Source organism: Benincasa hispida, chromosome 5 (genome assembly GCF_009727055.1).
Source record: "Benincasa hispida cultivar B227 chromosome 5, ASM972705v1, whole genome shotgun sequence".
In the NCBI taxonomy this organism is placed as follows: domain Eukaryota; kingdom Viridiplantae; phylum Streptophyta; class Magnoliopsida; order Cucurbitales; family Cucurbitaceae; genus Benincasa; species Benincasa hispida.
In genome coordinates, this window is record NC_052353.1 from 46,328,619 (window position 1) to 46,342,452 (window position 13,834).

At 36.6% G+C, this 13,834-nt stretch overlaps 1 protein-coding gene across 1 annotated transcript; it reads right to left on the reverse strand.

Annotated features, from left to right (window-relative positions):
- Positions 1 to 10,873: 10,873 nt before the first annotated feature.
- Positions 10,874 to 12,948, reverse strand: LOC120077559 (sigma intracellular receptor 2). Its single transcript, XM_039031487.1, has 2 exons — positions 12,498 to 12,948; positions 10,874 to 11,344 (listed from the first exon to the last, which is right to left on the reverse strand). Exons 1-2 carry the CDS (start codon positions 12,819 to 12,821, stop codon positions 11,168 to 11,170), a joined length of 501 nt encoding a protein of 166 aa, XP_038887415.1. The 5' UTR covers positions 12,822 to 12,948; the 3' UTR covers positions 10,874 to 11,167.
- Between the last annotated feature and the right edge of the window lie 886 nt (positions 12,949 to 13,834).

Consider the following 13,834-nt stretch of genomic DNA (forward strand, 5'->3'; position numbering starts at 1 on the left):
ATCTCGACCACGAACTCCTCAGCAATAGCAAGAACGACCTCTACAGAACCTCGACGGTGTCGAGTTGTGTATGACACCACTAACAAGGCTACCTTGGTACTCTCGGTGTGAGAATCCAAATGGTGGACTCTATCCGGACTTGGTATGAGGCAGATGAAGGAGAAAACACCGATCGTATACACAATTGGGCAAGTAGGAAATAGCGGAGACCTATCGTATAGGTCGATGTCCAATCGTTTAGATAAAGCCAAGCGATCGTCTAGCAAAAGCTATGCGACTCGTTAGACACTCACTTATCTCGGTCTATCAGCCTACAGACATACAATGTCGTTTTACTTTGGGCAAAGCAAATCCGGTCCTAGCGCAAAACTATGCGATGGTTTAGTAAATATTTTACAATCGGTTAGCTCGCCACTTGTTACGATCGTTTAGCTTGCCCAAGTCGCATTTAGTAAATCTGTATTTACTTGACGCTACCGTGAGATCCCTTTTTGGCTGAGAGAAATCTCAGAACTGTTTTATGAAAACTTTTTAACTTACAGTTTGTAAAATTTTTCGTTAAAATTAGAAAACCATTTTCCTTTTATCTCGCAGTTATACCATGAATCCAATAACCACCCATTCAATGGTTATTTAAAGAAAAAGAATTAATTATCCAATAATTAATATTATTATAAATATAAATGATAACCAACTTATCATACTATATTTATAACCTATAGTTTTAATATTTCATCTCATGAAACATATAAACTATAGTTATTTTTCTATTCCATAGTACTTAATGTAAATCTCATTTACATCAATCCTCCACTAGATGTATCTCAATCAAAATACCTCTTGTCAATTTGAACATTTCAAATCAACACCAAAAACTGATCCTCAACTAAATCCATTGAGCTACCAAGGGGACTTCATGGACCTGTAGCTCGAAGCTTCAATGGTACGTGAATAACTGACTAAACTCTTTAGTCACAGGATCCACCATCCGTTAACTACCAGACACTCCACTAAAGACCGACAGCTGAACTCTCCTTACCACAGATATATTATGTGTTCATCTTAACCAATCAGCAGTGCGACAACCCTTCACAGATCGCTCGTAAGTACAGCTGGGCCAATAACCGTTATGCCCCTGTTGTTACATCTGTCTCCTTAAGTACCACTGATCCCTTCAATGAACATAACTATGCCTGAGTCTTCTCTTCCAAATAGAAGTTGTTGCCACTATGTTCAAGCCCCGGAATCAGCCCTTAAGGGAGTAATTTCTCTATTTATCCCTGCTTCGGGAAAGGAGTAAATTTCATCTTGTGGATTGAGTTCCCAACTCTCAGATCAAACAAGTCCCCAAAAAGGTAAGCATGTTAGACCGCCCTCAAAGGCAGGAGTTCCCAAAACACTCAGGATTGAGGTCGTGTCACCTATGGTCGTTTAGGTGAGATGCAAGTCTCTAGTATCAACAGCGTTATTTACAGAGTCTAGTCATCTCGTGGTCTATGTCTTATACAAACTCTTTGTATAGAACACTCTTGCTCGCACGTCTTCACATGAATGGTTAGGATCTACCATCTATAGTAGTTTACAATACTTGCAAACCTCTACAAAGCGGGTCGTATCCTAGTGTCACCAGAAGCAGGTAGACCACCTTAATCCTTATACTACAGACCTATTTAGGTTATCACTTAAGGCATGATCCACTTGTATATCACATATACATGCTTAAGTTCATATAAGATAACCAAGGAGCTTAGTTTATTGGATATGAGTAAATGGCATAATTAAATAACACTTATTTTATTCATTAAACAATGTGTATCTTTACAAAACAATGAGATTCCAGAAGAATTAGGACACCAATCCATAGTGGAGTCTGTAATGCATCCTTGCTTGATGCTTCGCCAGACTACAGCCCCTCCATTCAGAGTAAACACTGACCCCGATGTCGATTTGCGAGAATCTCGATCGGTCTGAAAGTCAGAGTCCGTGTATCCGATAAGGATCAGATCCTTATCTCCATACACAAGCATGTAGTCCCTCGTTCTCCGAAGATAATTGAGAATTATCTTGACCACCGTCCAGTGATCAAATCCTTGGATTGATATCGACTAAAAATCCCTACTACATAGTAAATGTCGAGTCTGGTATACAACATTGCATACATCAAGCTTCCTACAGCAGAAGCATAGGGAATCCGTCTCATCTCTTCAACCTCTTGAGGTGTCTTAGGACTGTCTCTTATACACATCTAGATGTGTATAAGAGACAGGTACCTATCAACATTTGATCAATGTATGATGCCTGAGACAGGGCTAACCGTTTGTTCTTACGATCCCAAATGATCTGGATCCCGAGAACATATTGTGCCTCACCCAAATCTTTCATTTGGAACTGGGGAGCTAGCCAACTCTTAATGTCAGTCAGATACCCTACATAATTCCCAATGAGTAGGATATCATCCACATACAGTACCAAGAAAGCTACTGAGCTATTGATGATCTTCTTATAAACACAAGGCTCATTAACGTTCTGGTCAAAGCTAAAAGACTTAACAACAGTATCAAATTTGATGTTCCAAGATCGAGATGCTTGTTTCAGCCTATAAATGGACCTAGCTTGTAAACTCTTTGCTCTTGATCTGGAACTATGAACCCTTCTGGTTGAATCATATAGATGGTCTCCTCAAGATTACCGATAAGAAAGGTAGTCTTGACGTCCATTTGCCATATTTCATAATCATAAAATGTAGCTATGGACAGAAGAATCTGGATAAACTTGAGCATGACAACAGGTGAGAAAGTTTCCTCATAGTCAACTCCCTCAATTTGGGTATAACCCTTTGCCACGAGTCTAGCCTTAAAGGTTTGCACATTTCCATCTACACCTCTCTTTCGCTTATAGATCCACTTATACCAAATAGGTCTTACCCCATCCGGTAGATCAACAAGATCCCAGACGTTATTGAAGTACATAGACTTCATTTCTTGGTTCGTAGCATTAACCCATTCATCTTTGTCAACATCCTCTATTGTTTTCTTAAAAGACAACGGATCCTTGACCTCATCATTCGTAATGACGTTTTAGGCTTCAGTCAACCCATGTAGCGATTCGGTGGGTTCATAACCCTCCCACTACATCGAGGCAGTCTCAACTCTTGAGTTGGTTGACTAGACGTTCAGACCTCAACAACTCTTGTTAATCTGGCGGGTTGTTTAACAACTCTTGTTGAACCCTTAGCAGTCTCAATCTCACTTGAGATCTCACGTAAAACGAGCTTACTTCGTGGTTTATGATCCTTCATGTTAGGGTGGAAACGGTTCGATTCGGTTCGGTTTGGTGGTCAAACCAAACCGAATCGATTTATTGGTTCAAACAGAACCGAATCGAACCACATATACGGTTTCAAATTCGATTTTGGCATTTTTAAAAAATTCATGTTATATTCTTTTTTTAATTAAAAATGGTTCGGTTCGGTTTTAAATTCGATTTTTCTCTTTAAATTAAAAGCAGTTCGGTTTTAAATTCGGTTTTGTTCTTTAAATTAAAAGCGGTTCGGTTTTATATCTGTCTCTTATACACATCTAGATGTGTATAAGAGACAGCTTTATATATATATTAGATATAAATGGTTTGGTTCGATTTCAAATTCGGTTTTTGAAAGTGAAACTGAATCGAACCGAATTTTTCGGTTTTACTGAGTTTTCGGTTCAGTTTTTAAAAACAGTTCGATTTTTACGGTTTGAATGACCATCCCTACCTCATGTGATTTTTTTCCAAGAAAATAGCATTTGTGGAAATAAACACTTTGTTCACACTCGGATCATAGAAGTATCCACCTCTCGTTTCCTTGGGGTAGCCTACAAAGAGGCAAACCTTCGAACACGGTTCTAACTTCTTTGGGTTAGTCGCTAACACATGTGTCAGACAGCCCAAATCCTGAAGTGGTGTAAACTACCTTTACGACCGCTCCATAACTTAAAACGTGTTTCAGAAACACTTTTCGAGGGAACGTTGTTCAGGAACATGCGGTCTGCACTACATAACCCCAAAACGAGTCTGGAAGATGAGCATAATTCATCATAGACCGAACTATGTCCAACAAGGTTCTATTTCTTCTTTCTGATACACCATTCTTCTGAGGTGTACTAGGGGCCAAGATTTGGGACTCAATCCCATGTTTTATCATATAGTTTTGGAATTTGAGGTCCATATACTTTCCACCACGATCAGATTGTAGTGTTTTTATCTTCTTACCTAACAAGTTTTCAACTTCAGCCTTATACTCCTTGAACTTGTCAAGGACTTCAGACTTACTTTGCATTAGGAAGAGATACCCAAACCTTGAATAATCATCTATGAAAGAGATGAAATATTCATACCCACCTCGAGCTCTAACATTCACCGGACCACAAAGGTCTGAATGTATAAGCTCCAAGGCTTCTTTGGCTTTGTAACCTTTTCCAGCAAAGGTCGTTTGGTCATCTTGCCTTCAAGGCATGATTCACATACTGGCAAGAAGTTTTCTTCTAAACTCTTTAGAAGTCCACTTTGTACCACCTTTTCAATCCTATTGAGGTTAATGTGACCTAAGATGCTAAAGATGAATATTTTCCTTAGGAGAAACCTTTGGTCTTTTAGCTGTTGTTACCGTACTGAACATTCAGTGTTAAACAAGACTTTTATGACTAACGACCTTAGTACATATAAGTTATTTTCCATACCATAACCAATTTTCATTCAATTCTTGAAAATAAACACTTTATTCTCAGAAAAGGAGACGCTATAGCCTTGTTCAATGAGACAAGAAACTGAGATTAAGTTCCTCTTAATATGAGGAACTACAAAAACATTATCCAGTAACAGATAACGTTTCTTGTCAACAAATAACTTCAGCCTGCCTATAGCAACAGCTGAACTGAAACAACCTCACCTGTACCGACTCAAAGAGTCATCTCATCTCTCTCTATGGCAACGTTTGCTAGGAACTGAATCCTTGGTAAGAGGAACTGACATGATTGGTAGCACCTGAATCGAGGATCCAGACAGAATCATCATTCTCTACCAGACATGTCTCCAAGACCAATAAATCATATTTAATGTCTTGTCTCCTCTTTTGGAGAGTAGTGGGATGGAGGTCGTTTACCACGAAATTCGTTTCACACGATTCTTTTCACTGTAAATAGTCGGTCATTTTAAAAGCTTTGGATGGAAATACTAACGAGTTGCTGAAAAGAAAAACACATTGACCTACGTTAGGTTTGCAAATACCCGTTGTAAAACAAAACAACATCCAATAAGGTTTTAGCAAAACTAACATGAACCCCGTGTGACATCTAGTTTCACAATGACGCTTTAAAGGTTTAGGACAAAAGCTGCCGAAAGGAGGTCAATTATCCCTCCTCTGAATTGAGAAGTTCTCAACCAGTCATTAATACTAGAACAACTCTTGCTCCTATAACGACTAGCCATAATTGATTTGGCCAAGAGATCATTAACTTCTTAACAATCTCTTGTAAGTGTGACCCGCCATTTTAAGCTTTAGAGGTTCACCCCAAAAAAAAGGCCAATCCGAAGGAAAAAAATTCGATTGGGGCAAAACCTAAAGCGACCCTATCCATTGCTAAAGTGCACATTGATATTGACCAACTGCACAAAACCCATCCGAAGGGGGACACACCAAATACGACACGAGGGAGTATAGAATGATCTCACGGTGTGAACCAATGACAGAGACCATAGGACGTGTTGACACACACCCTTCACCCACTTACTATAAACATTCTCTCCGTCCACTTTGATATTGACTCATGCAAATACCATCCGAAGGGGGATGCATCCTGGGCACCACGAGGCCAAGCATGAATCTCACGGTGTGAACATACAGGGAGAAACGTGAGTGAAATCATAGACATATCTGATACGCCTCTTCCTCCCATTGATTATTTTATAACCTAGGGTTTAGCTTACTTAGAAAAAAACATGGCTAAGGATTTTAACTAAGTGACTTTTAGGTTTTCCCAAGAGTAACTTTTACCTTGGATACTGAAACAACTTTTGATCATCATCCATTAAACTCTTTAAGGAATATTTGATCAAATCGTCGTATGCTTGTTGAAAATCTATCTAATTCACCTTTCTAGGTAGGTTCCCAGGTAGGGGTGTTACGTTTCCGTCAGCTTAAGATCTCTAGCCTAGCCAGAACCTACCTTAGACAAAAGGTTCCTTATAGATAGGTTTACAACAAATTTAATCTTTTATTCCAATCAATTTAATCCTATTAAACCGATTTTAAAAGATTAATCTAGGTTACTAAACTCTTTAGAACCACTTGAACTTAGGTCTATCTCAATCCAATTTTAAAACCCTTTTAAAAAACTTGAATTCACCATAAATCTGCATGCAACTCTGAATTATTGATTTTAGGTCTAATTTCCTTTATAATACTTATAAACGGAAACAACCACCACAATGCGAAGCTAACACATACAAGACATTCATAACGATTATAAACAGCCTAAGTGTCATGCTCAATGCATTGTCCGTTCATTGCTATTTCTTTTATATAACACTTATACAAAACAACAATGAACACAAGCAAAACATGCTTCCATTCACCCTTAAACTATAATATTTATAATAAAAGGATGATGCATGATAATGCTCAATGCATGCAAAATATAACTCTTATATTTCATGATGCATGCGCATGTTTTAAAGTAATTTTTTCATGCTCGATTATAACAATTATAATACATGATGCATGATAATTGCACAACCTAAGGTGGGTTTTTAACTATATGACAAATACTTTGGCATATAAGTACCATACATCACATGTATAAATAACCAAAGTTGATGAACTGGGTGAAATTGCCTTAAAAACACAAAAAGAAAGCTAACTATTACAAAGACAAGGAGTCTCCAGTTGCTCGGACAAAGCATCCCTTCTCCAACCATCATGTACTAAGCGCCCCGCGATCGTCTACACGATAAAACAAACTTTTTGCTCTATCGCTTACTAGCACTCCCAGAACTAAACGATCGTTTAGCATTTACTATACGATCGTCTAGAAAAATCTAAATAGTCGTTTAGCTGTTACTACACGATCGTGTACCTTTACTAAACGATGAAGCCTGAAGTACACGATCGCTTAGCGTGCTCCGCACAACGCCCACCTTCCGCGATCATCTACAATGCCGTGAAACACCATCACCTAAGCGATCGCTTAGCTAGCGCCTCCGTATCGCATACACGCGATTGCATAGGTAGTAACTAAGCAATGAAGCTTGCTAACTACACGATCATCTAGCGTGCACCTTTTACTAAACGACGAGCATCACATGCTACCACTATGATCGTCTACCTCCAACGTCTATGCAATCACGTAACCAACGCTATCCGATAGAGTAAACGATTTACCCCATTGCTTAGCATTAGCTAAACAATCGTTTAGAAAATACTATACGATCGTCTAGAATAATCTAAACGATCGCTTAGTTAAATCCCAACGATCATTTACCTGAGGCTACACGATCTGACAATACTTGGTCTTCTTCTTTGTTGAGAACCGCATCACCATGCATCGAAGCTTCATCACGAACGACTCGACGAACTCAAAACTTTTGAATTACAGACTCGATTGCGATGTTAATTTCGCTCAAAAACATAGGGGCCCTTATAATTAACACTTTGTAATATCGAAAACTTTGACAAAAAGGAAATTTAAACCCAAAACATTCACAAACGCAACCATAGATGCAGAAAACGGTTAACTACAAATGCAAAAACCCACCACGACTGTAAAATTCGTTCAATTCAGATCTGTAATTTGGAATATCAAAGAACCTGGCTTTGATACCAATTGAAGAAAATCGAATTCGAGATTTTCATGAGCAGCGGAAATAAGATTATTCCAAATCACAATCATGAATAAATATCACGTATTATAGTCGATTTCCAAACAAGCAGTTATATAATCAGTACAGAAATTACAATATGAATAACTCAAATGAACAAAGAGCAAACGTTACGAACATTTGAAGATGCGTCTCCACGCTCCTTTGCGCACGACCGCTCGAACAACAGCAACCTCGAATGCTCGATCTACACGATCGCAACACAGCACAAACACTTCGGGCTCGTCCTCAATGATCGCCTCGGCCACGAACTCCTCAACAACAGCACGAACGGCCTCCACAGAACCTCGAAGGTGTCGAGTTGAGTATAACACCACCAACAAGGCTACCTTGGTATTCTCGGTGTGAGAATCGAGAGGGTGGACTCTGTTCGGACTTGGTATGAGGCAGACGAAGGAGGAAACACCGGTCGTGTACACGACTGGGCAAGTGGGAGATACCGGAGACCATAGGTCGATGCCTAATCGTTTAGATAAAGCTAAGCGATCATCTAGCAAAAGCTATGCAATCGTTTAGAACATCGCTTAGCTCGGTCTGTCGCCTACAGACACTACACGATCGTTTACTTTGGGCAAACGATCATCTAGCAAAATTATGCGATCGTTTAGCTTGCCCAAGTCGTCGTTTAGTAAATCTGTATTTACTTGACGACTACCATGAGATCCCTTTCCAAGAGAAATCTCAAGAACTATTTATGAAAACTTTTAAACAGTTTTAAAATTAGGAAAACCATTTTCCTTTTATCTCACGGTTACCATGAATCTAATAACCACCCACTCAATTGGTTATTTAAAAAAAAGAATTAATTATCCAATAATTAATATTATTATAAATATAAATGACAACCAACTTATCATACTATATTTATAACCTATAATTTTAATATTTCATCTTATGAAACATATAAACCATAGTTCTTTTTCTTTTCCATGGTACTTAATGTAAATCTCATTTACATCAATCCTTCACTAGATGTATCTCATACATCATACCGATTATATCATATATAATCAAAATCTCTTATTAATTTGAACATTTCAAATCAACACCAAGAACTGATCCTCAACTGAATCCATTGACCTACCAAGGGGACCTCATGGACCTGTAGCTCGAAGCTCCAACTGTACGTGAATAACTGACTAAACTCTTTAGTCACGGGATCCACCATCTGTTAACTGTCAGGCACTCCACTAAAGATCAACAACTGAACTCTCCTTACCACAAATATATTATGTGTCCATCTTAACCAATCAGTAGTGCGATAACCCTTCACAGATTGCTCATAAGTACAGCTGAGTCTGTCTCTTATACACATCTAGATGTGTATAAGAGACAGCATCTTAACCAATCAGTAGTGCGATAACCCTTCACAGATTGCTCATAAGTACAACTGGGCCAATAACTGTTATGCCCCTGTAGTTACATCTGTCTCCTTAAGTACTACTAATCTCTCTAATGAACATAAGTCATAGTCCCACTATGACTGAGTCTTCTCTTTCAAAGAGAATCTGTGACCACTATATTCAAGCCCCAGAATCAGCTCTTAAGGGAGCAATCTCTCTACTTATCCTTGCTTCGGGAAAGAAGTGAATTTCATCTTGTGGATTGAGTTCCTAGCTCCCAGATCAGACAAGTCCCAAAAAGGTAGGTATGTTGAGTTGCCAATCTGGCTACTCTCACCCATACTAATCAAAGGACCGTCCTCAAAGGCAGTAGTTCCCAAAACACTCAAGATTGAGATTGTGTCACCTATGGTCGTTTAGGTGAGATGCAAGTCTCTAATATCAATAGCGTTATATACAGAGTCTAGTCATCTCGTGGTCCAGGTCTTATACATACTCTTTGTATAGGACACTCCCGTTCGCACGTCTCCACATGAATGGTTAGGATCTACCATCTATAGTAGTTTACAATACTTGCAAACCTCTACAAAACGGGTCGTATCCGTAGTGTCACTAGGATCGGGTATCCCACCTTAATCCTTATACTACAGAACTATTTAGGTTATCACTTAAGGCATGATCCACTTGTATATCACATATACATATTTAAGTTCATATAAGATAATCAAGGAGCTTAGTTTATTGGATATGAGTAAATGCCATAATTAAATAACACTTATTTTATTCATTAAACAATGTGTATCTTTACAAAACAACGAGATTCCAGGAGAATTAGGACACCAATCCCAACAGTTTCTACTATTTAAAAGTTTTGTTTATCTTAATGTCACAAATATTAAAGAGAGATTTTCAAAAATAGAAAAATAAGAGAAATTATTTACACAAAATAGCACAATTTTAATCTTCTTTTATCGAGGTTAATAGAAGTCTATCAATGTCAATCAAATTTTTTTTTGTTATTTCTGTAAATAGTTTGACATTTTTTCTATAAAATCTCCCAATGTTAAACTTACATGATATTTAGAAAATTTCGAGAAGGAACAGGGCCATTTTAGAGATAAAAGTTTATAGTTTGTTCTCCAAATTTCTAAAATTGATAAAAACAAAAAAGTTTATTTTGAGAGACTAGATTAAAAATTTTAGGAGTCTAAATTGAAAAATAATTCTTGAACATTAGAGAATCAAACATATAATGAACATTTCATTTTTAGGCTAACTACACCAAAGAATTCATAAGGTTTTAGGTAATTCTTATTTTGATCTTTAATCTCTTAAAATTCTCAATTGCATTAAAAATTATTAATTAAACCATTGAAAAAAAGAGGTTAAATTTTGTTAACAAAAGCCTATGTCTCATTAAAATCTTGTTTCATTAGCATATTTGCACACATTTGCATGACATTGGACATAACATTTAGAATAAATAATTTTGTTAATATGTTGGTCAAATTTTACAGTCTGGATATATTCAATTTCATGTGCTATAAGTACCATATGAATTTCAAGCTTCAAATTCTCGTATCCTACGTGCTATACTAAAAAGGGGAAAAAAGTTGTATTTCAACTTGGTTTAACATAAGTTTAAAACCAATAAGTATTTCAATCCAGTCAAGAATTTTGGTCAGCTTTCATCTCCATTCTCAAATCTTAAGCTCATTGGCCTTATTCTCATTCAAAATTCAAAAGGGTCCCTTTGAACCGTTACTACTCATACGATGAAACACTAATAGAATGTTAAAGAGGCAAATGCTGAATGATCCATAGCCAGAGTTGTACCAATACCTAAAGGAACCCGAATCGGCTGCAGAAAAGGCAATACATGCACTCCTTTGGCGATTGAGGATGGCTGTTCAAGCCCTCTTTTTCCTGCCATTTGATGGTCTGGTGCCGGTAACCGTAGCCTTGCTCGAGCACGACACAAGCCCGCGTAGCATGGCCAAAACTCCAAAACCCAAGAAAGGATAGTATATTGTCAACAGAGTAGTTGATGCTCGGTTCGACCCAACCATTTCACCCAATATAGCAGACTTGAAATTACACAGCCAAATAATGAAATGCAATGTCAGAAGAAACAGTGTTTAACAATTCAAGCAGAAATCAGTGGATCTCTACAGATAGTTAACAATTGAAGCAGAAGAAATCCTTAGCAACATGTATTCAAGCATAATATCAAGTGTTTAAAATATCTAAGTATACTCAAAAGATGTTCAAACTGATTGCCTAAAAGTTGAAAACCTTAGTTTATTGACAATAATTCAGTTTCTAGTTTAGTTTCGAACTATCCTTATGAGAAACATTATCATACAAACTGTCTTAAATCACTAATTGTCATCAGCACCATCAAGTACAGATCATGAGAGACTCAAGAAATGATTGAAAAGTTTTATTAAATTGCTGAAAAACAACAAGGAAATTAGCCGAGGAAACAAAGTCCATTCTTTTCTTTTGAAAATAAATGGTTAAATGATAAGTTTCGTCTCAAAATGGTATTAAGTCCATCAATTTATCATCTGTACCACTAAATTCTTAGACCGGTCTGAAATCATCTTCCCTCATGACTCTCAATAAATCCAAGACACTCACAAATTAAAACATGTATCTATTGGTTAAATATTGACTAAAAAATTTAAGTTGATGAGTGAAGGTAAATTTAATATTATATCATCTAACACTCCCTTTGGGTTTGAAATATGTAGAAGATTCAACAGTTAAAAATCAAATTAATTGGAGAGGAAAGAACATTGTAGAGGTTTAAACACTGAACCTCCTGAAACACTTGCTCAGATATCATATTAAATCACTGATTGACTCAAAAGCTTAAACTGATGGATGAAGGTAAATTTAGTATTATATTTATTGGACACAAAATTCAAATAACCACTATAAACGTCCTAAAGCACATAAACTAAATAGACGCGATCTTAAAACCTCAAGGACTGAAAATACCATTTATAAACTAACTAGACCACAAAGCTGTCCCAAATCACTACCTTTCTAACAAGTGGCTTTGTCCAAAGTTCAACACCATCAAACCACATACAACGATTACAAAATTAAACACACAACAGAGGCATTATGCAATTAACAGAAATTCAATATTCGGGCAAAAAAAGTGTTAATTCAATGAAACAATGGATCAGATGGGGAACCAAATTGGTAGGAGGTGGAATAGAAAATTACCATGGAAGCCACAACAGAAACGCCATAGATCAAGCAAGTGGTGTTGTACCATGGCTTGGAAGCCAAGAAGGCGTAGAGATTGAGAAGCATAAGAGGCCATTGAAAGAGAAGCTCAAGCCAAACGAGGCCAACGACGAAGGGAGGGGATTCTGCCATTAAATAGTCCCCGTATTGGTGGATGTAGGAGGCTTTAAGATCTATGAGAAAATCAGGGAAAAGGGTTTGAGGGAAAATAAGCTGGAAATCGATTAGAGGTGATATGAATGCGAGTAGGAGGAAGACGAGGAATAGTAGGGCGTCGACGAGCTTGAGAAGAGCGCCCATGTTTTCTACAGAGCTTTCTTCTCACAATGTCTGCGAGAAGAGTGATTGAGAATTTGTTGGATGAGATGGGGATCTTGATTCTTGGGTTCGGATGTTGAATTTCCATGGCTGTTCTCATAGCTGATTTCTTTAATAGGAACAGTTGGCTAATGCCAATAATTCTCAGTAAATTATTAGAAATGATGGGTTTTGAAGGATTTCTTTTTTTAAAAAAAACAAATTGACTTACTAAACCATTTATTAAGACATATAACATCGATCAAGATTAAGATCTAAAAAGTTTGCTTTCTATTTCTATCTAGGGTTGATATCTTAGAAAAGACTCGTTATATTACAAATTTAATCACTAAAATTTGAGATATGTGATCATTTGTTATAAATTTGTTAAAAATATATATATTTTTTTGACAATAATATGGACTTACTGAACAAAACCTCTTAGAAACTCTCACTTAAGCTATACTTATTTTAACAATATTTTGAGATATAATATAATACACGAGAATTTTCCAGTAATAATATTTTTAGGCAATCCATAATCTTTAGTAGGGGTGTACATGAGTTGGGTTGGGTTGAAAGTATTTTTTTCGACAACCAAAAAATTCGGATTGGTTTGATTGGCAATCCAAATGACCCAAATAAAGTTTCCAACCCAACCTAACTCAACCCCTAAAATTCGAGTTGTGTTGGGTTGGATTGTTGTCGGGTTGGAACTTATTATTTTATTTTTAATGAAAAATATGTAAATTTATATACAACACATGACTAATAACTAAAATTTCATAAAATTAATATGTTAAATACCAAATATCTATAATATTTATTGTAAATTTTAAACAAAGACAAATATAATAACAATTTTAAAAGAAAAATATTAAAAATTAATAAATTAATAAAATCAAACTTTAAATAAAGAGTAATATATATATATATATATATATATAATAAATATATATATATAATTCGGATTGGGTTGGGTCAATCCACATTTTTTTTAGCCAACACACGACTCA

What these genes read in the sequence shown, in the direction of transcription:
- LOC120077559 (XM_039031487.1), bottom strand. Translation starts at nt 12,821, where the DNA reads ATGGGCGCTCTTCTCAAGCTCGTCGACGCCCTACTATTCCTCGTCTTC. An exon ending in TTTCTGTTGTGGCTTCCATG is followed by an intron (nt 11,345 to 12,497) that starts GTAATTTTCTAT and finishes TGTAATTTCAAG; the next exon opens with TCTGCTATATTGGGTGAAAT.